Here is a 26,767-nt window from a genome sequence, read left to right on the forward strand (position 1 = left end):
TCCGGATCCTCGGGACACATCTCCCTCCAGGAACGGAGAGAAAACCAGGCATGTGTTCCAGAAGGATCCAGACACACCACACACACCGTCTGCCAGAAGCTCTGTGTGGCTCTTAGACCAGCAAAGCCCCGGGAGGGACCCTGGGGGCAAGGAAGGTGGGATCCCCCTCGAGCCCTCCCAGATTCTCTACAAGGAGACCACAAAGCCGGAGCGGTCACCGGGGGTCTAGGAGGACACGAACGGCACAGGGCCAAGTGCCAGCCGTTGTGGGGACCCGCTGCCCAGGCTGGGGATGGGGTCCCCTGAGGGCACATGGGTGGCGGGGGCAGAGAGGGCTGACTAGACAGCTCGGCAGACAGGGGCTCCCGGGCTAACGCCCCTTTCGTCTCTCCGATGTCCTGCCGGCTTAGGGGCGGGGCCGTCCATGCCCCGCGTGCCTGCTGGCCAGGTGTGGGGACGCCTGACCCTGGACCCTCGGACCGTGCGCCCCTCCCCCGGGCCGCGCAGAGCAGCCGCACGTGCTGCCTTATACCCCTCGGTCTTGTTCCTGCCCAGGGACCCGCAGGCCTGTGGTCAGCCTTGCTCGATGTCTGAGGCTGTCCCGAGTGCGTCCCACGGGAGCCCAGGAGGGGGTGGGGAGGCTGAGTAGGGGACCTGGGGCGGGGCTGGGGCCTGGGACAGGCCAGGTCACCTCTGACCCCGCGTCAGCAGACACTTTCTCAAGGGCTGCCTGGGGAAGACTTCAGGACTTACGGTTGTAGGCACGTGGTCTGTGTCCGGCCGCTCTGCCGTGTCAGCGGCTTAAAGGCCGGGGGACCACAGACCGTGGCCACCAGCACGCGGAGGCAAAGGGCACGGCCACGGGCCCTGTGCGCCAACCCTGGCCCGAGAGCCCCAGAAACTCCCTCAGCGTCCAAGGTGGGGCGCGAACCAAGGAACAGAGGCGGCGTGACCCGTGGTCAGGGAAAGACAGGTGGCGCCCACGTGTGCCGAGCGAGGAAGCAAATGTCTTTATTGAGAACATGCGTGGCTGCCGAGATCAGGGTTCCCTGTTCTCACCGGCTTGGAAGGGAGAAGGGGCGTTAGTGTGGGTGAAGGGCACAAAGCGACAGGGTCCCTGGAGGGACCAGGCTGAGGACCCCGAGCGCGAGCTCCCTGCCCTGAGAGGGTCCAGACCAGCCCTCCCTGCAGCCACTGTGCGCGTGGACGGCCCCGTGCTACACGGGCCTCACCATCATCTCCGACACCTTGTAGCTGTAGTTGTAGCCTTTCCCCGTCTTCCAGTTAATGCCGTTTGCAAAGGTCTCATGGGAGCCCGGGAGGTAGAGACCATTGAGATTCGCCAGGTGACATTTAGAGTACCACCAGGCCCCCTGGTAGCGCTCAGCACAGTTTTCCGTACTTGAGTCATTGTCCTGGTCCTTGGTGGAGAAGGGGTAGTTGTTGTGGTATGTCAAGGAATCACCTGCATGGAGGGAGAGTGGGCCGTTTCATTTGGATCCTAGTTCTAGGCAAGAACTGCAGTGACGAGGAGTTCAGGTCGTGCACTGCACAACTCTAGAGGATGCCTGTGAACCCTTGCTCTCTGGTACAGTGATCTAGGTCTTCTGGAATCCCGTCTGTCCCTCCCAGCTGGCAGGCACCCTGTCTTGGAGGGAGGCCACTCCTGGCCCTGCGCTCCTAGGTTGCTCAGCAGAGAGCACCAGGCACCGTGAAGCGGGAACCCGGGATCCACAGAGATGGGCTCCGTTATCACCGGGTCCCTGTTTGTGTCAGGAGCGGCAGCAAGAAGAAGAGTGGCTCTTCCTGCACTTCCTACTAAATGGGTCCCATCCACCTGGAGGGGCCCGTGAGGTGTGGGTAACATTTCTTCACGTACGGAGGGAGAGCCCCGTCTGGCTGGCGCCTCCGCTCTCCCTGAGGAAGACGCAGAGCCGGGTCGGGGAGCGGGTCCCTCTGCGCTGCCGCCCGGGCCCCGGCCCAGGAGGACACTCACCCGCGCTGCCCCCCGTGAAGGCTCCCAGGACCAGCCTGTACTTCTCGGCCTCGCCCGCCATCCGGAACGAGCTGTACTTGGCAAACTGGCGGTTGCCCTCGAAGTCCACGAGGTCTACCCGGAGCTCGCTGGTTCCTGGGGCAGAAAGGCTGTGAGGTCCCAGCAGAGGGACCCTCGACCCAGGGCTGGCAGGTGGGAATTTAGGGATGGATGCAGGGGCTGTGTGGACCCGGCATCCAGGGTTGGCACAGTCACGGACGATGTCCGTGGGTATAGGACGGGCCATGGAAGCCACGTGGCGAGGGTCCTTCTGCCCCCGACATGCCCTCCTCGTGCTCACGCGCTGGATCATGACACTACGCTTCGTGTGTGCCTTTTCCGGGCGGTTTGGGACATCACTCCCCGCCCCGTGCGGGAAGTACTGGCACGTTCCCGCGGTGAGAAGGTTGTGCGCTCCCTGGCGCCGGTGGGATCAGGGCTGGACGTGGAGCCCACCCCTGAGGCCACTGGTCCCTCCTGTCCTGGGATCTAAGTCCGATCACTTGCCGGAGTCCGTCCCCTCCGTCCTAACGTGCCCCCACCTGGTGTGTGAGATGAAGGCCGGGTCCCATGCACGGGGGGACCCGGAACAGAGCGAGTCCCCGGCAGGAGGAGGGCGGGGTCCTCGGTTCGGGGTGGGGCAGGTGGAGGTGGGGACGTACCCTGGGCGGTCAGGGCGTGGATGTTGTCATTCCCCAGCCAGAACTCCCCCAGCTGACTGCCAAAGCCCTGCTTGTACGCGGCCCAGTCCCGGTAGAAATCCACGGAGCCGTCGCTCCTTCGCTGGAAAACCTGCGGACAGTGGGAGGGCTCAGGGCCGGGGCCCTCCGGGGTCCGCAGCTCAGGGTCCGCGGCTCAGGGGACACCCTATGGTGGGGAGGTCTTATGGCTCAGGGGTCATGCCGGCCGCCCACCCGGCATGGCTGTGCGGCCTCATGTCTGACCCCAGGGCTGGGCAGAGCCCACAGCTGAGGGAGGGGGAGAAAGGAGGACCAGAGAGGGTGGGGACACGTCCAAAGCCACACAGCTGGAGGTTTGGGCTCCCTCTGGGCCTCGCCCCAACGTTGCAGTCCTTCCCATAGCGTTTATGCCCCACCAAGTTGTCTGGTTCGTCCCGGCCGGGGCCAGGGGACGGGTCGGCCTCACGGGGGGATCCGGACAGTTTGCCAACAGTCACACGATCGTGTCCTCCCTGCCAGCGGACGAGCTGTTCTCTGGGATCCCCAGGTAGGGCCCACTGTCCCCCCGCACCCCTGGGCGGTCCCCCGGCCGCCGACACTCACGGTCCACCCCCCGCCGTCTGTGTCCATGTCGCACAGCACGCTCAGCGGCCGGCAGTCGGGCAGGTAGATGGTGTACCAGCCGGTCAGAAAGTGTCCCCTCGCGAGCAGGTCCTTGCAGGTCCGAGGTGCTGGGGCAGACCCGGAGGCTGATGTCAGGCAGGGCGCCCTGGGCGGGGTGCGGTGGGTACTGGGGTGTCTGGGTGGGTGGGGGTGCAGGGGACCCTGGGCCGGACAGACTCCAAGGCCCGGGTCCCCAGTCGTGACGGCCAAGCCCAGTCTACCTGGCCATCCCCTCCCAGGGCCACCCCACCTGAGTCCTTGGACCCCTGGTCTTTAGGGGACATCTGGGCTTCCTGAGAACATGGCCAGGTGCCGGCTGCCCATGGCTGAGTAGCCACGGGAGGGAAACGTGTCTAAGACTGTGTGGTCCTTGGGTTCTGGAGCCCGGCTGAGCGTGGGACCGGCCTCTGGTGAGCGGGAAGCGGGGGAGGGCGGTGGCGTGGTCGGTCACCTGTGTCACAGGACTGAGGCCCAGGCTCTCCTGTTCGTGGGGACAGGACACACACGTCACGGTCTAGCAATGGGCGCCCCCCCGTCCCCCTCAGCCACAGGTGCTCCCTGGCCGGGACACACAGCGTGGACATAGGGTCAGGATCTGTCCAGGGCAGATCGTCCAGTCCCAGGCATGGGTTCCGGGACTGCCCGTCCCTGGAAGCGGGTCTGCTGGGCTCCTGTGTCCAGCCTGGGCTGGCGCCGTGGGGCAGTGCCGTCACTCAGGGTCCCGCCATGCACCCCGAGCCGGCCATCTCCTCAGGGCCCCGCGTCCTCAGTGGCGCGGGAATGGACTCCTCTGGGTCCCTCTGGTCTGCGTCAGCTCCCCCCACCGTCCCCTTGATCCTCTGTTCGGGGAGACCCTGGGGGGCGACGGGCGTTCGGGTCGGTGCCCCAATCCTGCCCTCTTAACTTGTGCTGGGAGCACGGGACTGGGTTTCGAGTTTGTGAGTTGCCTTTTCTGCCTCTCACAATCTGTCTGATAAAGAGGTGAGAATAAACAGGGGAAGGTAAGGGCAGTGTCCACATTCAGCAATAACGCTGTCTTGTCATCCCTTGGGTTCCCGCACGCAGACGCCGGGCTCTGCCCCGTCACGGACCCGGGCAGCGAGCCCAGCCCTGACCCAGACCCTGCGCGCTCCCCAGCATTTCCCTGACGGAAGAGGGACTCGGGTCTGAGACCTCCCTGGGCAGATGCTGCCAGGCTGACTGCGGCCTCGGGGACCCCCACGTGGACAAAGCCCCAGGACTGTGAGCCCGACTCACCTTTCTCCCCGCACACTCCTTTGTCCCCTCGGTCCCCTGGAGCAGAGACAGGAGAATAGGACCCCCGACACAGGGGGGTGTGGTCAGGGAGAGGCCGCCTGAGTGCTCAGACACCCCCCACCTGCTCTGCCCTCAGGGGTCGGTGGGGGCCGAGCCCCAGGCCTCCTGCTCTGGACAGGGCACCCTCATTGTTCCGGTGGCTTTCCAAGGGTTCCAATGCCAGGGTCTGCAAGCAGGGGCGGAACCCCGAGGCCTGGGATCCCGTCCCCCGGAAGGAGAGGTCCCTGTGGACCACGTTCCCTGGGTCAGGACCCTGGTCATGCGCTAACTTGGAAGTTAGCTCCAAGGCTCCTTGGAAGTATGACCCGAGGCCCGCTGTCCCTCTGTCTGCCTCCATGTCCCTCCCCATCTCTCTCTCTGTCCTCTTCCCTGTGTCCTTGTGTCCCCATGTCCCCGTCTTTTTGTCTCCCTGTCCCTCTGTCTGTGTTCCTCTCTCCTTTCTCCGTGGCCGGAGCCCGGGGTTCCGCAAGGGGCCGTCGCCCTTCATCCCGTTGTTACCTTTGGGTCCCGGTGGTCCTGCCTTGCCAGGGACTCCAGGGGACCCGGGTGCTCCTGCAAATTCCAGGGACACGGACCTCATGGGCAAAGGTGCAGCCACCACATCCCACCTGACCTCTCTGTCCCGGGTCCTAAGGCCCGCCAGCGCCACTTAGCCCTGGAACCGCTGCCCCGGGTAGGACGGAGCAGCCATGGCCACTAGGGGGCCGGGTGCCTAGCCCACCCCCGGGTCTTGCTGGAGAGGAGCAGAAGCTCGGTTTCCCCGCCCTGGCCCGGTGCCCGTACCTCTCTCTCCATTGACGCCTGCGTCTCCTTTGGGCCCTGCGGCCCCGGGCAGCCCCGGGCAGCCCCGGAGGATGCTGAGCTTGTCGGAGCCCTCCAGCCCCAGCACCTTGACCTCTGCAGGGAAACACGCAGTGACGGTCGGTGCCTTCCCCGGGCCTGGTGGCTCAGCAGGTCCCGCACACTGGCCGCCCGCTCCGAGGCTCCTGTCTGTGTGCTGTCCTCGGGCCCGGGCAGACCGCCGGGGACCCCCACAGGGTCAACCTGGAGGCGGGTTTCTCACGTGTGGGGTCGACTTGCTCTCTCCCCCCTCTGCCCTGCTGTGTGTGCGGGTCAGGCCGGAGGAGACGGCCTGGGAGTCCTCCCTGCTGAGGCAACCCGGCTCCTCAGTGCTGTGTGTCCCCGGACAAGTCACTCAACCCCTCGGGGCTTCTGTCCTCTGGGCCCCGAGAGCATCGGACGAGGGCTGCGGGGGAACATCGGATGGTGCCCCGTTTAGACTCTGAGTGGGATCCGTGGCGTTTGGAAGGAGCTGCCCGCACACCGGGGACTCTCGGGAGAACCGAACAACGAGTACCGAGAAGAAACCTGGGGAATTGGGGTCACCGTGGGAAATTCACCCCCAGACCTCAGGCGTGTGCGCACGGAAGTCCTGAGCCAGAAGGGGTCCCTGTGGGTGCCTGGAGAGGGCCGAGCTGGCTCCCAGGACACAGAGCCGGGCCCGCAGAGCTGGGAGCAGAGGGTTATTCCCTTGGTGGAGTTGGATCGTGTGGATGACGAAGCTCAGAGATGCGTCCACGGGGCCTGGGGGTGCCTTGGGGGCCACGGACACCCCAGGCTGCTGCGGAAGTCCCGGCAGCTGCCACCGCCTGGGGTCTCTTGGGTCCTCACCTCACTGCTCAGGTCAATGTAGACTTCATGTTTATTTTTGCTAAATTTTTTCTCATTAAAAAAAGAAGACTTGGCTATTTTAGGCACATTAGGAAACAAGACATGTTTAGGGAAGCAAATTAACTGTCCCCTGATATCCCTCACGGGTCCCATGCGTGTTTCAGGCCTCACGCATCAGACCTCTCTTGGGCTACTCAGTGTAAGTTGTGTCCCCGTCCTGCCCGACCCCACTAGGAGGAACGGAGTGGCCCGTGGACGCTTGGACGTGCACTTGTTCCGTCCCACCTGGTCCAGAACCTCCCACGGCCCAGCGCCACTGGAACAGCTTGTGAGAGCAGCCGGCCAGGGAAAGCCTGCCCTGTCCTCTCCCTCAGAGACATGGTGCGACTCCCGGGTCCCCAGAACCTGAGAGCCACAGAGCATTGGCTGGGAGGTCTCCCACGCCTGTGCCAAGGGCACACAGTCTGACCCGGGGGCGTCCGCCCTCTGCCTTCACACACCCCAGCAGTGGGACCAAAGGGTCAACTCCGGCTCATGAGCCCTGGTGATCGCCACCCCGGCTCCTGGACCCCGCTGACTCCCCCCGGCTCGTGGACCCCGAGACCCGGCGGAGAAGGATCCTGCGCAGGCTTCCCCACCGACGGCGCGGACGGGGGGCGCAGATCACCTCTGGTGGGGCTGCGTCTCCTCCTTTGCCCACCAGCCTCCCTTTCTGGAAAAGGACACTCCGAACGCGCTATCACGAGGAATGACGAAGGGAAGCTGGCGGCGGGCCGAGCTCGGGCCTGGCATGCGAGCGGAGGCCACCCGCGGCCGACCTGGTCCTGGTCCGTGCGGCTCCCCTGGCGTCTGACTCACCCGGACAGGTGTCGGCGGTGGCCCAGGCCCCGGTGCACAAGAGCACAGCGAGGGCCGTGAGGGCAGCTCCGCTCCGCTCCATGGCTCTGGTCTGTGCTGCTGCGGGAGCTCCTGGGCTCTGAGAGGCCGCGGCCGCCGCCTTGACCTCTGGCTTTATTTCTCACGGTGGCCACTTCCTCCCGAGGCCGGAGGTGACCCAGCCCCACACCCTACTTGATGAGCGTCCTGTGTGACGGCCTCACTTCCCCCAGCAGGGACGCTCTCCCCAGGAGGAGGCCCCCAGGGGTGTGTGGGACAGGACCAGCCTGGCTGTGTGCGTCCCAGAGGAATGCCCAGGCCGCCGGCCCTCTTCCCCAGGCTCTGCGGGACGAGCATCGGGGCCTCCGCAGGATGCCAGGCTTCAGAGCACCATTCGCTGGCGGGCGGTGGGGTCAAGTCTCCAGCGGGTCCAAGGGGAGGGAAGGGCAGAGTGGCCACCACCGGAGAGCCCCTGGCCCGGTGCCACATGTGGCCGCTGACCAGCTGCCCTGAGAAGGGGTGTGGGGGGCCAGGCCAGTGACGCGGACGGAGAACAGGCTGTGGGCCATGCCGGGGGAGCTGCACGTTGGGGGCGGCGGGCGGGGGCTGGGGAAGGTCCCACATAGTTGCCCTGGGCCGTGGGACCCTGGCTGCAGGCAGGCGCACCCCCGCGGGGAAGTGAGCAGTTGGCCTGTGTCCCCACCCCACTTGCCGGTAGCCCCTGTCCAGGTGTGACCTTAGAACCGTGACCCCAAGTGAGACCACAGCCTGTGAAGCTCAGGCGTCCCTTGGAGGTCATCTCAGTGCCCGCGAGCCGGCTCGGAGGGCCCTGTGGCCTCTTACGGGTTCAGGGGGGAGACACGAGGGACGGATGTCTCTGCTGCCCTGGGCAGCTTGGAGTGTGGCCCAGGTGCCATCATCCTGGGGCAGGAGAGGGTGGCCCCTTGGGCAGAGGACCTGCTTCAGGAGAGGTGACCCAGCTTCAGAGGAACCTCCAACGGTCTGGCAGTCGTGACCGGCTGTCTGCATGTGGGGTCACTCCTGGCCTCATGGCTGGCTGACCACACTCCCGCAGGGGTGGCATCCTGGCTCCCTTGCAGGGGGCTATCTTCAGGAGGATGAGGCAGGTCAGGACAAGCCTCTCCCCACGTGTCCTTTTTATCAAGTGCCCACAAGTTGCAAATAAGCCACAGGCCCACGGGGCCTATCTTGGGAGGGCACGTCCCATTACCCTCAACCTGGGCTGGTCCGCAGTGGGGAGAGGCCACACCCCAGCGGCAGGAAGAGGCGTGCTCCCTGGGCACCCGCGGAACCGGACCTCCCTCGGGGGTCGGCCCTCAAAGTTTGCGGCGGGACAGATGCAGACAGCGGGGCCCCCGGAGCGACAGCTGGAAGCTGTGGTGTCCCGCCTGTGTGGCCCGGTTCCGCCATCGGGGACGGCCTTCCTACAGCATGAGGACAGGTCGAGGGACCGAAACACACAGTCCGGATACTGGAGCATAAAGCCTCGACGGTCCGAGGTTCTGAGCGTTGGCCGCAGGGACAAGAATCTGGCCTGTTAGAGGGACGACCGGACAGTCCAGGTGAAAACAGGAGCCGGGGTCGCAGCCCCGGCAGGTGACCTGGTGCGGAAAGAGTGCTGTGTTTCAGCTGTGGAACAGGAGCCGAGCCCCGGGTTCCTCACGTCCGCGTGTTTGCCTGATTAGTTTTCTCAAGGTCAGCTGACGCCCGCGGCTTCCGTTAAGGGCCGACAAGCAAAGGCTGAAGCGAGAACCGGGAGACGTTCACTGCATCGACCGCTGATGATGCTTTCGGCTGAAATTCTCTAAGTGAGCAAATGGAGCAAGGATTACTCAAGGGGCCTCCGAGAGAGCCCGAAAACATGCCTCTCACGCCCTGGACTCCGGAAGTTACGATTCTAACACTCGGAGCAGATTGCACTTGGATTCACACATGGTAAAGACCGTAGCGGGAGGAGCGGTGGTCTCTGGGCAAGAAGCCAAGCAGGACCCCGGGAGACAGCACAGAGGGACATGAGTCCACAGGCAAGGGTCAGCCCCAGGTGTTCCCCTGCAAAATGAAGGGCGTCTCTGGTCATCGATGAGGGAACCAAGGCCCAGAGAAGGAAGGAGCCGGTCCGGGGCCACACAGCTTGTTACCCGAGCATCAGGATTAGAACCTGGCTCCCGGAGTCCGTGGGATGCTCGCGCCCCTGCCCCCTGCCTCCCTCTGTCCTGCCTCTGTCCAGGGTCCTGCCCCCTGCAATCCGGCTCAGCCAGGTCTCCGTCCCGTGGTGAGAGGTTTGGGTCTGTGCTCAGGCCCCAGGCCCAGGGCCCCATCCGCTCGCCCCTCATGGGCAGCTCCTACAACAGGAAGTGGCCAGTCCGGCCTCCCCTCCGGAGGCTTATGTGCCGGCATTGGGGGTGGGGGGGGGACAAAGGACTGACCGTACCCAGAGAGTGCATTTTCAAGGTCCCTGTTTGCATCGTGATGCTTTTGCCCTCATTCACGGACTTGCATCCCAGAAGATGCATTTCTCATAAGCGGCGCATCCCGGGATCCTGGTTTCCCAGGCGAGCTAACATCCAGGGTGACAGCAGACGTGCTCAGGCGGCGCTCACGGGCTCTTGTCCACGCCCCCGTCGTTGCTCTCTCCTGCCTCGTCTTCGCTGGGTCGACCTGGTTTCTCCGCGCTTTACGCTCCCTCTGCCTTGACACCTGGGCTCTGCCTCTTCGTGTGACAGTCGGTGGCCGGGCGGGGACTTGCTCAAGGCCTCTCCATCATCACTGTCCCCTTCGGTGACCAGCATGCCAGGTCACAATTCACATGCGAACGTCCCACAGGCCTTTCCTTACAGTTGTTATGGGTTTGCTGCTCCATGCTATGAGCCCCTGAAACGCATTTTTCTTATTTGAGTCTTAAAAATCCAATTGTCGTTCAACAGCCTCTTTAAAAGGCGGGGGAGTATTTTACACACATTTACCTTCTCTGCCGCTCTCGTCTTCCTCGGGATCTGCATCCCCACTCGGAATCCTAAAGAACTTCCTTCCCCGCTTCGGGGAACGTGGGTCTGTGGGCAACACGTCTCCTCTGCTCGCGATGCTCGGGAAGTGTCCTTAGTTCAGCGCCACTTGTAATCCCAGCTTCGTTAGAGTCTATGTGAACAGTTTCTGCCTCTCAGCTCCTCCGGACAGCCTTCCGCTGCCCTCGGCCCTCGGCCCTCCTTCGCCAGGAGAAGCCCCCCAGCCCGGTCCCCCAGCACTGAGCTGGTCTGGCCCCCACCCCGTCCCTGCTGCCTGCCTCTCCCGTCCCTCGTCCCCTGCAGTTTCCAGCCATACATCTGGGGTGGGGGAGGGGGGTTTCCTCCTTTTCCCCCAGCTTGGGTTCTATGGAGTTCTTGATCTAGAGACTCATGCTATTGCTTGAATGTAGCCATCTGGGGCTCATATTTCCTCATACATTCTTCTGCCCCGTCCCCCCTCCCCACCACTTCCAGCAGCAATGATACGGCTCTCGCAGGTCAGGTTGGTACCTTCCCGGTGATCAAGGTTTTATTCACGTTTTACAAAAACCTTGTTTCCCACGCTTCAGTTTGGGTATTTTCGGGGTTGTGTTGTCCGTTCAATGAATTCTTTTTTTTTTTTATTTCAGAGACTACAAGTTTTTATTTCTAATATTTACCATTGGTTCATTTCTTAAAGTTTCCTTGTCTCCTTTGAAATCCCTCACTTCCTCAGCCATGACACCCATCTTTTCTCGGACACCACATGACATTAATCTACGTGTTTTGCAGCCCGTGTCTGTAAGTTCCAACATCGGAGACACCATTCATTCATTTCCGTCGACTTTTGCCCTCTTGATCATGGGTTACATTTTCCCTCTCTTGCGTGTCTTGTAAACTTTGATTCTATGCAAGACATTGCGGACAAGGTGCTGCAGAGACTCAGGGCTCAGGGCTCGTTCTCGGAAGAGAGCTGAGGTTTGTGCTGGTAGCTCTGGGCCCGGGCTTGCTAGGGTGGCCCTATTCTGTCCCTGATCCTGAGGGATGACTTCAGTCTGGGGATACCCATCCCAGGGTTGTGTCTCCTGGGGTTTCAACAGAAAGCCTGACGTGTCTATTAGATCCATCGAAATGACCGCACTTGAACTCAAGGAGCCTCCGGGCACCGGGGAGTGCTGGCCTCTCCACTCTGCTGTGTCAGGCTGCCAGCGGCTCCCCTTGGCAGCCAGCCGGGGGCAGGGGAGGCTGGTGTGACGAGCTTTGGGCTCCTCCCCATGTGTTTTCTTGTTTTCAGGATTTCCCAGCTCACCTCCACCGCTCTGTAGCCTAGAGCTCTGACTCCAAGTCCCCAGCCTGCTAAGACAGCCTCCTTCTGCTTCAGCAACACCCCTCGCATCTCGAGGACCAGGGAGGGCCCTCAGGAGAAAGTCGGGAGCCGGCACCTGGTCCCACGTGTCTCCCTTCTCTAGGCTGACCCCACATCCAGTTTCTGCTTTTTGTCTCTATGCAGGGACTTGAAACAGTTTGTTTTCACCAGTACTCTAGAACGTTCTGTTTCTATGGGTGGAACGTTAAGACAATGTAAGCTATCTTCCGGTTTCCAGACCCTAGAAGTCAAAGCTCTTCATTCCACGGGTGGCATTTGAGAAGAGAACTGAAAACCATGAGTCAGACACGCAGTTTCTCGGGAACAGTCTTACAGAAGGGGGATGAGAGCTCAGTGGATCTGAGACAGAGCCAGGAGGCAGGTGCCGGGATAAAGGAGGAGCGCAAAGTGGGAACCAGCATGGGAGGAGCTGACTAATGCGGGAACACTGGTACCCACTCCCGCACCAAACAGAACCAACATTCAGGTGACTCTGACACAGACTCAAGAGTGAGAGCCGTTGGCCAGCACTTTCCGGTGACTTCCAGGGCCTGGCCTCTGAGTCCACCTGCTTTCCTTGAGCATGAGAAGTCCTCCCATGACAAGCCCCTCTTCCTTAACTCCAAATCTCTCACCTCACCTGGCCCTCAGAGCCCCAGATCGACATTCTCTGCTCCATCCATGAGCCTAGATCTGGAGCCCGATGGACTCCACTCTAGTCCCCACCAATGGCCGCCAGAGCCGAAGTCTGGGCCAAGCTGGTCTCTAACTGAAAGTTTCGCCAGCCTCTGCCTCTAGAGAACATGCCCAGTGGGGTGGGGGTGACCAACGCTCATTTGCAGTCTGTATGGTGTGTCAGGTATCCCCCAGTGCCTGCCAGGCCATCACAAGGGCCCCGTGGGGAAGATGCCAGGAAGCTGAGTCAGAGCCACGAGCTCAGGAATGCCTCCAGCCTTGAGGAGCACGTGCTGGGATTCGTGCCTTTCCTGAGAAGACCTGAAGCCCACAGACTTGGGGAAGCCAGCATTGGTTCTGGTGTCCCATGACTGGGGAGGGGGATTTTGCCAGGAGCCACCCAGCCAGCTGGTCCTGGGAAGGCCCTGGAGGAGGAGACACAGCCCAGCAGGAGGGCTGTCCCCCAGCCGACGGGGAGGAAGCAGGATCACAAGAGTCACAGCCAATTCATCGTCCAGACCTGGGCCAAACCCTCTCCTCCACAAATTCTCTCGATGACGGGTACTTGCGGGGACCCCTCCTCGGAACCTGAACCCCTGTGGTAGCCTACTGATGCCTCCCAGGTAGTGGAGCCCCAGGGACGCACAGTGGACACCTGGGTGCCCTGTTTCCATGCTCCTGTGGACCTGAAGGCAGGTTTGCAGCCCCTCCGTGCACGCACCCTGTGGCATTTGCAGTGGCCCAAGCTGGGGCTGCCCGAGGGCAAACAGACGCCATGATGCCACGCACCCTGAGCGCCCCCCAGGCTGCCTTGGCTGCGGTCATGGGAAATGAGCTCTCTCTGCTCCCCCATGGCCAAGCACCCCTCCCGTGTTCCTTTCTCCTGCTCCGGGATATCCACCTCAAGGGATCGGCTCCAGTGGCCAGCCCTCAAGGGCAAGGGGTCCCCTCTATAGACAAGCCCAGACAGTCCTTTCACAGACAGACAAATATCACAGGGGTAGGCACGAGAAATTCCAAAGACGTCCTCTGCACCCGTCCAAATTCTGCTCTCCCGTCCCTCCACCTCCTCCAGGGGCACACACCCGTCCACCATGGCTCAGCCTGTGGCTTTGGAGCCTCAGGCTTTGGCAATGACTTGGTCGCCCCCGGCGCTGCTCTGGGGCGCTATCCCTGAGTCCTCCTCAGATGTCCGTGAGCTCGTTGCAAGTCGGATGCTCTTGCCCGAACCCCCGAGAGGTGTTTGACCCTTCGAGGCTGCTCAGTGACTGATGTTCGCAGTGTGATGCTCGGCATCCTGAGACCAGGGGGCGAGTAGCCCAGATGTGGCTGGACGGACACCGGGGACGCAGAGCTCTTGCAGGACCTGGTGCTGAGGCCCAAGTTCACAGGCTCCTCATGCATGATCTCATCTGACCCGACAGCCTGGTGGAGCACCAGCTACCTCTATGTTACAGAGGAGGACACCGGGCAGCTGGCGTCGACTTCTGACCTGTCCCCTTAGGGGCTAAGAAACTAGCCTAAGGTCACAAGGTTGCCGAGGAACACCCAGCATTTGCATACACGCCTCATGAATGCGACAGCGTGCAGACCCCAAGCTGGCCCCCGGGGTCCTCAACCTCCCGGTATCCTCCCCTTGGGTAATCCTCTCTGTAAATGTGGGCTGAACAGAGGATTTGCCTGCAAGTAAGAGAATCTAGCAAGGTTGAGGGGCTGTCCCTTCCACGACCAGCTTACAAAGATTGTGCTTCCGTCTAGCTAGCGGACTTCCATCCTTGCTGGTTTGGATGATGCGTTGCCATGTTGGAAAAGCCCCATGCAAGGCGCAAGATGCCTCCAGCCAACAGTCATTGATGCCTGAGGCCCTCAGTGCAATGGCCCTCAAGGCAACGACTCTTGCCAACGACGTGAGCAAGTCCCGCAGGTCTCTCCCTGGTGGGGTCTCTGGGGGAGACATTGGCCAGGGCTGGCACCGTGCCTGCCACTGTGTGAGGCCCCAAAGTGGGGATCCATGCGAGCACAGTTGGCCTGATACGGGTGTGTTGTTCGGAAGCTCTAAGTTTTGGGGTGATTTTGATGTAGTGATGAGTAATACAAGCCCTGGAAGTGGTTCCTTGTCTGTCTCTCCAGAAACTCGAGTCTTCCAATACCCCATGCCGGTGTCCTTCTTGTAGCACTTCCTCGGTTTAAAGTGAATTTGAGAAAATACCGAAGGGAAAGCCAGATCCTTGCAACAGAGACCATGTCGGCTCCCAACGAACACCCGCGAGCTGGACGACTCCCAAACCCACATGACAGCACTTATCCGTTCGGGAAGGAAAAACAAGAAGGCAGGATGTTTGTGCAATGTGGCTTTTGTTGAAGTCTTTACTCCCGGAGGTCGCTGGGAAGTGGTATTTTCTTGCCCGGGACACAAAACACAGCCCGGCTGCTGGAGGGGCTGCTGGGCAGCGCAGCAAGTTGGGGCAGCAAAGGCGGGTGGGCAGATCTCCCCGTGTGCAGGGAGAGGGCCCTGGCAGCCACGGTTCCTGTTACCTCTTCTGGGGGCCCCTCGGATCGCTTCCTCTTCAGCTGAAATCGACCTCGTGATAAAGTCTCACATGTGAGATGGTCGGACCCAGCGAGACGATTTTTTTTCAATGCTCCAGACAGCGTTTGCCAGGTCAGCAGTACCTGACGCCCTGGCAGCCTCCACGGGCCATACGTTTCACACACGCAATGTGTTATCTGTTGCCTACATGTTTGCACCTCCTCCGTGTAGAGGAGCTCTACGGGACTCTCCGTACAGCTCGGACTTTGTTCGGCGCGATGTCTCAGGACCCGCCAGTTAGTGGTTGGCCTGTGAATCCGTTGTGGGTACAGACTCAGCCCACTTTGTGCCGTGAAGGGTGTCGTGGGAGTGCTGAGGTGGGAAAGGTGGCCGAGGGCAGGTGGGGGGGGCAGGCCGGAGAGGGGCTTCCACCTGCAGAAGTCTGGGTGGGCGGGAGGAACCTGGCTGTCTCTGCAGGCCCCCAGCCCCGACCAGTCACAGAGCCTGTGGGGTTCTGGCCACTCCCATGCCCAGGGCCTCTGCTTTAGAAGGTCTCGGGCTCCACAGAGAATCGGCACCTTCGGGAAGTGGTACGGGTGATTTCAGTGGACAGGCAGGTTAGGGGAACTGCCAGTGAGCAGACGTCAGGGGCCACCACCAGAGGACCACGTTGTCCCCACACCCAGCAGTGGCTGCCTGAGGCCACTTCCTCCCAGGAGCATGAGTTGTCCCCTCCCCAATGGGCAACTTGTGAAACCCATGTCCTCGCCCCTCAGCCCGTTCTCCATTCAAGGACACAGGCAGCCCGCCAGGTTCTGAGGGACCCCTGGTCCCATAGCAGCAGTGACCCTCGTGTCGTGTGTCCCATCTTACGCATGGGCAGACAGAGGCTCCGAGTACTGGGCATTGGTGGCATCTGAGTCTGGGTTACGGAGACAGCTGTCCCCTCTCCGTTCATCTGCCACACCTGTGTCTCCACGTGCAAACGGTGCCCGCACCTGCCGTGGTACCGGGGGTCTGGTCCCCAAGCTGGTGTCCCCCTCGGGCTCCCTGTTCCGCACTGCCCCACCTCTCTCAGCAAGCCCTGCAGACTCCATGTTAGAAACACCCAGACTGGGACCATTCTCAGCGTGTCCCCGCACGGTCACCTGTCACCTGGGGGACTGCAGACGCTGGCTCTGTCCCAACATGGCTCCAGGGGTGAGCGGTCCAAACACGGGTCCTGCCGCATCACACATCAGGTACACGCCACCCACACGCCACACACACGCACACACGCACACACACGCACACACGCGCACACACATACACAGGCATGCACCCGCACGCACCCGCACGCAGGCGCACATTTCCTCTCTCCCTTTCTATGGCTTTGTTTATGCTTAGAGAAAAGGGACACCTGGATCCCTTACGCATTTTAGCTTTCCTGGGCCCTCACCCTCCGGACGGGCTTCCCGCTCTTCTCTCCTTGTGTCCGTTTCCACCCGAGAGAGGCCGGGCAGGGCGGCCTCTGCCCCTGCTGGCCCAGAGCCCGACCTGTGGCTGACGGTCACTAAACTGGACGTCCCCAGACGAATGAAGGAAGGTTTGCAGTAGAACGTCTTGGGGGCGAGAGGAGGAGGTTGGGGCAAGGAAGACGGGGGCGGGGGAGCGTGCTTCCCGCGGAAGTCCCTTCCCAGAAGGACAGGCCCTGGGAGCAGGTGCTGCCACAGACATGGGGGCTCTCCCCGGGGTGTCCGTGGGCTCCCAGCCCTCCTGGGGCCCAGCTGCCAGGTTGACGCTGCTGGCAGGTGTGGACGCGCCCACCCACATGGGTGACCCACCTATTGTCCGAATGAAGGCGCTGCCCCCGGCCAGCTGGGACCGGCACAGCTCTTGGAGGCCGAGGGCCCTGGCAGGTAGAGAGGGACCTGTGTCCCGACACCTGGGGCCCGGGAGCTCAGCTCTGCAGCCACGGGGCCCTCTTGCCAGGCCGGTGCTCACACATCCCTCCCTCCTCCGTGCCCCTCCTCCCCCCAGCACGAGGCAGCATTGCTGGGACAAGGGGACGGAGGACACTTTGCAAAGCAGGAAAACTTGAACGGTTTCCAGCTCCAGACGGTGAACAATGGCCTGCTGGCTCCTTCCTGGGGACAGACGTTTCCCCGGCCCAGCAAGAGCGGACGCGGCCCCCCGGGAGCACTAACAGGAAAGGTCAGCGGCCACCCAACCCCCGTGGGCCCACGTGCAAACAGGGCTCCCAGGTGGACCCCGAGCTGTGGACCCTGAACCCCGCTCTGCAGCGAGGCCGGGCTGGGACACGGTCACTGCCACAAGTTCTCATCTCTCCCGACACCGAGGCAAAGGCCGGGGTCACGTCTCCACTCCCTTCTCCACGGGGCCCGGCCTGGACGTGGTGGCTGCGGGTGTCCGGAGAGCTCTTGCTGACGAGTTGCCGGGATGGACGGCGGGCGGAGGAGAGCGGCGCCTGCGTCCAGGACCGGGGATACCTCCTGGCAAGCATCCCCGGGCTCTGGGCCGCGTCCCTACCTGCTGGCTCTTCCCCTTAACCCAGCTGAGGGACAGGCGCTTGCGTCCGGCAGGTTTCAAGGATGGGGGAGGCCCAGAGACACCGGCGGCTCTGCAGGACCTCGCCCCGGGCAGGCCTCACCCAGGACCGGCTCTCAGTCCCCGCCCTGCCCGGGCCTCTGTCTTCTCCCCTTTGGGGCTGAGAGCAAAGCAGTCGCCTCCCTTGCCACACCCTTGGGTACTCGGGGCAGCCGCTGGGGCTCTGGGAGTCCCAGCCACTGACACCTTCGGGCTAAGGTGGCGTGGTCGCTGGGGGACAGCTGTCACGAACGGTACCCAGCATCCCGCCGCAGCCGCTGCCGGGCCCCCCGGCTCCACGGTGCCCCCTGCACGGCCCGCCAGCCCCTCTCCCTCCTGATTCCCCGCCGCAGCCCTCAGGCCCGTCCCACTGCGACGGGGGCCGCTCCTCGCGTGGTCCTGCCTCCTTCATCCAGAGCCACCAGAGTCCGTGCCAACGTGGTCCTTCACGCCGCTGGTGGCCGAGCTGAGCCCGGCATGTCCGCTGGCGCTTCTCTGCATCCACGCTGGTCCCCACAAAGGGTTGTCCCCTCCAGTCCTAGAGGTCCTTGGTCCCTGCTGGCTCCTTCCAGAACTTGTGTCTACCCTATACCACCTTCCTGTGCTGTCCAGAGCGCCCGGCCTGGCCGCCGCCCTTCCGGCTCCGGCCTCTTCCCTCGGGGATAACCTGCCCGCGGGCGCCGCAGGGGTCAAGAGCGGTCGGAACCACCCCAGCCTCCGGCCGCCCCGTGGCTCCGCAAGACCAGCTTCTGGCTCTCGGGCCCGTTTCCATCGCTCAGGACGGCCGGTAGGTCCGGAGCCCAAGCGGGCAGCAAGCCACCTGAGGCCTTGTGTCTGAGGCTCGGAGGCCCGCGACCTTGCATCTGGACGGAGGGGACGCTGCCGGCGCCAGGACCACACGCGGAGGCCTGCGGTCCAGGCTCCGGCGCAGCCGCAAACGCTCCCGGGTACTTGGCTTGAAGCAGCGAACGCGTCTCTCACTCCGCGGCAGTTTCCTCACGGGTGAGCCGAGGACCCCCTCCGGGTCCACTGGGGACGCGGCCGCTCCAGGGACCAAGGCTGACGGCACGTGAGAGGGAGCCCCAGCTACGGCCCGGGGGAGCCGGGGTCAGGAGCAGCTCTGGGGGTCGGCGGCCGGACGGGCCCCACGAGCTCAGGGGTGATCCGGAGGTGCAGCCGGACAGTGCAGTGGGGAGGCTCGGGGACGTGCACCGGGGCTCCCGATGAGGGGGAGGTCTGCTCACGGCCAAGGCCTGGACCCCCGAGCGCCCGGCCACATCCTGCCAGCCCCCCAGGAACGGCTCCGTCCTCCGTCCTGCTCGCGGGGGATGCACCGCCTTGGCGGCACCGCCCTCCCTCTGCGGCCGCCGGCCCCACACAGCGAGCGGCTCCACGCAGGGGGAAGGCCCCGGCTCCCGGGAAGACCGCCCGTCGCGTCTGTTCACGGTGGAAGCGGTGAGCTCACTCACTGAGCGACCCTTCAGGGACGTCTGCGTCACACGGGGTTACATGACTGTGAAAGACCCCTTCCTGGGCGTCACAGACAGGACTCGGGAACACGCCTGTGGGCTTCTCAAGCAATGGGCAGGTGTCAACTGACATCGTGTGTTTAAAGGGCCCGATGGCCTAGAATCCTCGCTGTGGGTTTTCCGGTGGTCGGTTTTCCCCCTTCCCACCGGACAGGAGGCGGAACAAGAACCACACCAGAGAGCGTCTGCAAACGTAAGAAGTACTTTATTGCAATATACCATGGCAAGGTGGCCTCGGGAGAAGGGGACACGTCTGACTTCCATAGAATGACAACAACTTTGAAGGGGCCACAAGGATGAGGAGGACGACGTAAGGGGGGGACTCGGGGGAGAATCACATGACCTAGACAAGGCCCACGGGGCACCGCGTGGCCGTCCTCGGATATGGCTTCGCTTTGGAAGAGACAAATGTGAGAGTCATTGGCACGTGTCAGCCTCCTGGGCTCGGGAGAACCTCGGAGCCAGACTTCTCTTTGGCGACAGCAAGACTCCACGTCCACGGGGATGCGGGAAATACTCGCGGGTGTTCCTGACGCCCGGGGCGGGGGCTCTGCTGTGGTCTCCCCAGCGGGAGGGGCGGCCCGGCGGGCAGAGGGCAGCACCAGAACTGCGGGTCACAGCGGCTCCCAAGGGGGCCGAGCAGGGCCCGGGGGCCCCGCCCACTCCCCCCAGCACCGAAGGAAAAGGCGTTGCTTTTCACAGTGAGGGGCAGCCCTTCCTGGCCGGTCCCTCGGGCACTCCGTCCGCAGAAGACGGCCCCCCGGCCCTCGCTCGCGAAGCAGCCCCCCAGCCCCGAGCTGCAGGCCGGCAGAGGCCGGTCCCCCGCATGCTTGCAGGTGGACATCCAGATTGCTCACGTGCGGGAAGCAGCCCCGCCAGCAGCCCCGAGAGACCCCCGGGTTCATTGCACATCTCCCCGTCTGCACAGGCAGCTTCGGTCAGTTCTGAGCACGAACAGGAATTAGCACCAAACGTTCGGCACACCGAAGACGACCCGCTCGTTGGCACACCGCGGACAGCGCGGACAGCGTCTTCGACCGTGGGTGTTTTCTCCAATCCCAGAAGCACAACGTAACGCTAGCACGGGCCTCGCCGCGGTCTCGGGGCGCAGAAGCACGCGGGCCAGCGGGAAGGACGGCGAGCGCTCACCCTCCCGTCCTCCGCAGGGACCCATGCTCCGTGTGGGCAGACACCGGGACGAAGAGAGGCGGGAGGAGGAGGCACGGCCGGGTGACCCCAGGGTCCCCTTTCAAGGAGATCTCAAAACAGATAGCACCACAAAGGAAAAGGGAAGAAGTGAGCACCAATTTCCATTTAATTATCATCTACAGAATGTGGTTTCCCCACTCTGGGGGACACTCTCCCATCAGGCTCCGCGGGGAGAAAAACGGGGAAAGGAAGCAATTAAAATTAATTTATGCCGCGATTTAATCTAAGTGCATGTAGGAAAGGCAAAGCATCAAGTTCTTTTTTTTTTTCCTCTCCATTAAAAAAAAATCCAGAGCGCATCCAAAAATCATCTGAGAAGGGGTCCGGCACCCACTGTTCAAACAGCAGCGCGGCCTCCTGCCGCCCTGGGCGGACCTCATTGCACGATCCTGGCCCGGCGGGGACGGGGCTGCCCCTTCCTCACCGGAACCGGACGCCCACCCTCCTCCCCACCCTCCCAGTGGGACTGAAGCCGGGCTGCCATGCGTGATTGAAAGTCGGGGACACTGAACATGTATGACAACACAATACAAATATTTACTTAAAACTCACAAAGACGAAAGCACCTTTAATCCATCGGAAAGGCACGTGCAGAATGACATTTGGCCCATGAATGGATCGTGTAGCTGAGAACAGAGGCTCCGGCTGGAAGGGGGTGACCTTTATGAGCCTTGCCTCTGAATACTTTTTGAAGGTCAGGGGAAATACACATCTTCAAGTTGAATTAAAAAAAGAAAGTGATCTCCAAATCCTGCAGCCCCACACCCCGGCCCGGCAGCCTCTGTGCGGACAGATCGGCCGGCGCGGCAACGGCAACGGCAAGAGTGGCCTCGTCGTCCCTGTGGCGTGCGGTGGGGACAGAACGGGGCTGGCGCGACGGTGGGGCCCGGTGGCTGTGGGCTGTCTAGGTCATGTGATTCAGCTCCGGGTGGGGGACTCGGCTCTTTCCCTTTGCTCTCTGTGGGTCTGGGGTCTGGCTCGGTGCAGAGCCGGGCGCAGACGAGGTCAGGGGAGGGACGAGGGGCCTTCACTGTCCAGGACGCCCGCAGACGGCGCGCTGAGGTCACGAGGTTGCTCTTGGGGGCCGGGCTCGTGGCTCCTAGCCCAGGAAGCAAGCCGGCCCCACTTCAAATCCGAATTTCTGGGACGCTTCACCGAAGTCATTGAACATGATGTCCACGATGGGCACCTGCTCCACCTTGGGCGTGTCGATCTCCAGAACCGTCTTCTGATGCCCTTTCCTCGTCTGGGAAGCAGAAGAGAGGCCTGTGTCAGTAAGCGGGGTGGGGAGCGGGGGTGGGGTCCCTCGCGGGGCGGACCCTCCCCCGCCCCACGCTCCTGGGCTCCCACACACAGGAGCCCATGGCCGGCAGCTGAGAAAGCGGGTTTGCGCCATCTGTCTGGGCAGGTGGAGGGAGGGAGACGTGCCTGACCGGGGCAGGCAGCGCCCCTCCCCACCCAACATCCCATTCAGCCCTCCCCGCAGTCCCAGACCCGCGCCCGCCCCTGCCAGCTGGGACACCCCACGGCAACCCCGCCGGGACCGGCTCCAGAGAGCACAGCCCCGCCGGAACACACCCGAGCCCCCGCTCCTTGTTCAAGACGCGGAGTTCTAAGACGGTAACGGCGGATTGCCAGCCCTGCCCTTGGCAATCCCACCCAGAAGCAAGAGGAGTCCATACTCACAAGTGTGAGAAGAGGAGGGAACCTGACCCACTCCCCGGTCTCGAGGAGTACCGGGTAAACTGGGGCACAGAGGGCCAGGGACAGCAGAGGGAGGGCGCGGCGTGCTGCGGTGAGCCCCTTGCTCAGACGGTCTGTTTTATCTCCGTGAGAGTCTCGAGTCACCCTTCGCTCAACCTCGCCACGGCCTCCAGGGAGGCTCAGAGGACCATGGTGGAGTTCGGACATGACCGCCACGGAGCCGGGCACCCTCCCCTGCCCAGCACCACTCTCAGGACAGCAGGTGCACCGCTGGCTGCTTTCTGGGGCAGGATCGTGGCCTGGACCGCAGCCATGCTGGGGCTCAGGCTCGGGCTCCTGGCCAGCAGCGCTGGCTTCTTTGGACCCCACGGTGGAGAAGGAGGAACTGGGTCCTTCCAGCTCTGAGCGAGGTGGGGCCATTGGGGCTCAAATCTCTGTCCTTTTGGAAGGACGGCAGCTCCCCCAGGCGGGGCTGTGCAGCTGTGTCTGGAGGCGTTTGGGGCTGTCACAGCTATGTGGGGGACTGACCTCTGGGGGGTCGAGGCCACAGACACTGCTCAACACCCTACGATGCAGACAAAGCCCCCAACTCCACACACCCCGCAGACGCATCTGGCCCCAAAGGCCGAGGAGCTCTGGTCCGGAGTCACGTCTCCTCTGCCCGACTCAAGGCGCAGAAGCAGGAAGGAGAGGTAGACATGATGGGCAAGAGGGTTTTAGCTCAATTCCCAGAAGATCTTCCTGACACTGAAACTTTGCAGCCACGGCCACGACTGCCCCAGGTGGCAGTGAGTTCCTGGTCAAGGGAGGCATTCAAGGACCAGCTATGCCGGAAATGGACTACGGTGGGAAGGGGCAGGCATTGGGAGACTGCATTCTGCCATATGCTAAGGGCCTTGGGCAGCTCACTGGACCTCTCCTGACCTCAGATTTTGCTTCTGCAATTAAAGAGGAGACCTGACCTGCAGCTCTTCCCCAGAACCTGCAGTGGCCCTAGAGGCGCTTGGTGCGTGGAGGCCAGGTTCTGCCAACACACCCAGGCCACCAGGAGACGGGGCCAGAGAAGGCAGGCCTTTGGCTCTGGGGTCAAGGAAGACGGGAGCTGGACCCCGGGCTGGCCTACAGCAGAGACCGGAGGGGGGCTCCGAGCTGGGCAGCATTGCTGGGAACCCCCGGGGGCTCCGGGATTTGCTTTGGCGATGAGCAAGACAGGGGGCATCAGGAGAAAAAGGGATGGGGGCACCAGGCTCCTCCTGGGGAGCTCCTTGGGGTAACAGGTGTGTGTGAGCGGGAGTGAGGAGCCGGGGGCGGCCAGCCCTTTCCCCGCCGGGGGTTCCCGACTCCCGAGAGGCATTTCCCAGTCCCCCTCGCAGGGAAGGCTCCCTTCTTCTGGAGAACCCGTCTGCTCGCTTCACCGGAAGGCGGGTACTGGCCTCACCCGAGTGTCTCCCTCCTGCCTCAGAAGCCAGGATGCTCCGAGCTGGGCTCAAGGCCCCGGGGTCCTGCCTCTCCTCTGGAGGCCGAGACACAGGGAAAATTCTACTTGCTGCCTCACGACCTTCTCAACACAGCCTGGGGCGTGCGTCAGAAGCGCGAGCAGATGCCAGGGGCGAAGGCCCCTCCCCCAGTGTGTCTGGACCCCGGGGTCGGACCCCTCTTCTTCAAACGGGGATGAGTCCTGCACATTCCAGCCAGACCCAAGGACTCACCCCACAGACCCCAGGATCGGGGGAGCAGGGAGGAGGGGCAGGGTGCCACGGGAACCCTGTGCTCTGGGCAGCCTCCCCCATCAGCCCCAAGGTGGCCCTGGGGTAGGGAGCAGGATCCGCGTTCCCCAGGGCGGGACGGGGCTGCCCCGTCCAAGGGCCTCAGCCAGGGTAGGATGCAAGTGGCGAGCCCGGGTCCCTTCCTCGGCTGCTACTGGGCAGCTTCGTGCACTCCCGTTTCTGCGGGACCCAGAAGCCCCGCGGAGCCGTCCACGACACTCCGGCCTGGCCGGACAGCACCGGATGGCCTCGGCAGACATGAGGGAGCGCCGTCACCTTGCACGCACGCAGGTCCGGGAGCAGCAGGGAGCACTAACCCCGAGGCAGGAGCAGCGGCTTCCCGCAAGCCCAGGGTGGCCGCTCAGGGCTCGGGGACGCCTCTCCCTGGCCTGGGACACCCTGGGACCAGCTCTGAGAGACGCTCTAGCTGCTCCGTTCACAAAGGGGGTGGGAGACTAAGTGTGGGAGCGCCGGGCCAACGCGCAGACATCTCCAGTGACGTGTCCACCCGGAAATGTGCGGGAGGGACGCGGTCTGGAGCGGGTGCTGAGCGTCCGGGAGAGCCTCCGGGCCACACGGGGAGGGCACGGCACCTTCCAGGGACGGGCCCCGTGTGCCAGCTGGAGGGAGGCCCTGCAAAGGGTTGGCCCTGGACACAGAGCGGGGCTGGAGCCCACGCTAGCCCTGTCCCCACGGGAGCTGGCCTGGCCACCATGGACAGAACCTCTGAGTCCAGAACTGGAGGACAGAGACTCCCAGACAGCGCCACACGGCAACCCCCACCCCCAGCCTCTCTAAGGCCACACGAGGGCCATGCCTGAGGGTTTCAACGGGACCGGACCCCCTGGCTCATGGCTGCGCCCTAAACACCTCCCAAGACACGAGGACACAGCTCCGAGCTCCCAGGTTGACGGCAGAGCCTGCCCCCGCCCCCCCCCCCCCAGAGGCACAGAGCCGAGGAGCTGGCCTTTGGGGGGGACCCCGACCTCGCTCTGGGAGGCCACAGGTGGGGTGCACAGGAGGGCAAGCGTCCCGGGGCCCAGGGTCCGAGGCGTGAACGCAGCTGCGGCACCGACAGGCCATACGGGCTGAGCAAGCCTCCAGTCAGGCCAGCGAGCGGAACGGCCCTTACTGGCGGGCGCACGGGGCCCGGGCACAACCTAGCACGGCCACGCTAGCCCGGGGGCTGGTGCCAGCCCCGAACCCACAGACACTGCCCAGCACCGTGCGTGTACTGGCCGCTCCCGGGAAGGCCCTGAGGAGAGACTCTAATCCAGGCCAGACGGACACGGGTCCCATGTCACAGCCGGCCGGGGCCAGGACCCGGCTCGCTGGCCTTCCCGTCCGGGCTCCGCTTTCCCAGACCCGCACCCTTGCCTGAGGGACGAAGGCAGAGGCCCCAGTCGCCGCATGCGATACTCACAGCACAGCCGTCCACCAGGGCGCGAATGTAAGGGCTATTGTCATAGGACATCTCCTCGTCGTTGGAGCCCAGGAAGCGCATGGCCTTGTCGTAGCTGCCCGTGGTGGCGTCGTGCCAGGCCACCGACTGGTAGCAGTTGTAGGTGACGTTCTGGTTGGCCGAGGCGCTGAGCAGCCGCAGGAAGGTCATCTGCACCACACCCACGGGGTTGCCCTCGGCGTCCACGTAGGAGAGCTGGGGGGACAGGAGGGGCGGCGCTCAGCAGTGAGGGGACAGGACCTCCCTCACGGCCCAGCCTTCACGGTCTCCGTCCGCGCGCTGTCTCCTCCGGAACGTGAGCCGTGCCGGGGCGCCGCCCTAGGAATGCGCCACACGCCCAGTCCCCGAGGCCAGAACACACTGGCTCTCTCGGCGGCTCCCCGAAACAGAGTGAAACGCACCGCATTTCTTTCTGAGACCTACACAACCCACCTGCCCTCCTGGCCAGGCTGGACCCTACTCATCCAGGGCTCAGGTCATGCACCTTCTCCAGGAAGCCTGCCCGGGCCAGGTGCCCTTCCCCACCCCGGCCTGGCTCACTGGCTGTTTTCCCTCCTGGTCTGCAGCCGTCCCCAGACCGTGAGCACCCTGGAGGCAGAGACTCGGCCTTGAGTTCTGTCGCCATGGCCTGAGGCCGGCTAAAGGAAGGATCTCTTGAGATTATGGTAATAGATGAAAAACATTTGGTAGGTGCCCTGGCCAGGGAGCTGTGGACAGTGCAGACAGAGAGGGCAGGGGGTCTCGGGGGTAACTCGGGCCGGCTAGGGGCATGCATGGGGCGCTGGGACGTCCCAGCAGCAAGAGGGACCTGAGCCATTTGGCCACAAGCTGGAGAGCAGGGTGACCGGGCGCCCTCCTGCAAGGACAGGGAGCCCCAAGATGGCACACGGGAAAGGCCGCTCCTGCCTCTCTGGGGCACAGAACCCAGAGGAAAGCAGAGCAGACCTTCCTGGCCTGGGTGCTGGGACTCAGCGGTGCCCAGGCCACGTGGGGGTAGCGGGGGCCACTCTGGGGACAGGACTCCCTGCCAGCAAGCCCAGAGCAGGGCACTAGGAAATGACGGTCCCGTTCTCAAGGGCCTTCCTGGTGTCACCGGCTCCCCACAAACAGGTCCTGAGCTCCAGGGGTGCAGGGAGGGCTCAGGGCGTCCCCAGAGGTGAGTCTCGCTGTCTGCGTCCTTGCAGACTCCAGCTTCCGAAATAGCCAGACACGGCCAGGACACACGGGTGCCTGCCTCCCCCGGATGAGGCTGGGCCTCTCCCCGTCTCGGCGCTCTGCCGGCCTCCCCGTGGGAGGCAGAGGGCGCCCCGCTGTTTCTGGGCGTCTGTGGAGGCCGTGCCGGACACACGAGAGCAAATGGAGGCCCGTGCTGTCCCTCACTCATACACACGTCTGCAGAACTAGCGGCGTGGAGGCGGGGGCCCGGCTGGCGACCCTGTCCCTCCCCGCCAGGGCCGGGAGGTCACCGCTGCCGCCCAGCACCAGCTCAGCCTGCAGCGACCGCACACTTCACGGTCAGACCCTGGGGAGGAAAACCGAATACCAACCAGCAATCCGGGCCATCAGGCGCTCCTGGGAGGACGCTCGACTGACTGGGAGAAGCGCGCATGCACGGGGACAAGCCAGAGAACAGCAGGGACACAGAAGGACCCGAGGCCCCCAGGGCTGGGCCCGCCCTCCCGGGGAAAGAGGCTCC

At 63.5% G+C, this 26,767-nt stretch overlaps 2 protein-coding genes across 4 annotated transcripts in view; both read right to left on the minus strand.

Moving 5' to 3' along the window:
• Nucleotides 1-993: 993 nt before the first annotated feature.
• Nucleotides 994-7,368, minus strand: LOC123953150 (ficolin-1-like). Of its 2 annotated transcripts, XM_046023122.1 has the most exons (9): nucleotides 7,225-7,368; nucleotides 5,479-5,592; nucleotides 5,194-5,247; nucleotides 4,636-4,671; nucleotides 3,830-3,859; nucleotides 3,319-3,446; nucleotides 2,698-2,827; nucleotides 1,997-2,131; nucleotides 994-1,465 (listed from the first exon to the last, which is right to left on the minus strand). In XM_046023122.1, the coding sequence occupies exons 1-9, from the start codon at nucleotides 7,304-7,306 to the stop codon at nucleotides 1,218-1,220; spliced, it is 957 nt and encodes a 318-aa protein (XP_045879078.1). In that variant the 5' UTR covers nucleotides 7,307-7,368; the 3' UTR covers nucleotides 994-1,217. The 2 variants fall into 2 exon arrangements, with proteins under 2 accessions (XP_045879078.1, XP_045879079.1); XM_046023123.1 differs by lacking the exon at nucleotides 3,830-3,859.
• A 12,859-nt stretch (nucleotides 7,369-20,227) lies between these two features.
• Nucleotides 20,228-26,767, minus strand: part of COL5A1 (collagen type V alpha 1 chain) — a 141,851-nt gene continuing 135,311 nt past the window's right edge. For both annotated transcript variants that reach the window (XM_046022302.1, XM_046022300.1), the window contains exons 65-66: nucleotides 25,033-25,266; nucleotides 20,228-21,385 (exon numbers count right to left, since the gene is read on the minus strand). In XM_046022302.1, coding sequence (XP_045878258.1) covers nucleotides 21,239-21,385; nucleotides 25,033-25,266 — 381 coding nt within the window. In that variant the 3' untranslated portion in view covers nucleotides 20,228-21,238. The remainder of the gene's footprint in view (nucleotides 21,386-25,032; nucleotides 25,267-26,767) is intronic.

This window comes from Meles meles, chromosome 11, assembly GCF_922984935.1.
Source record: "Meles meles chromosome 11, mMelMel3.1 paternal haplotype, whole genome shotgun sequence".
Classification (NCBI taxonomy): Eukaryota; Metazoa; Chordata; class Mammalia; order Carnivora; family Mustelidae; genus Meles; species Meles meles.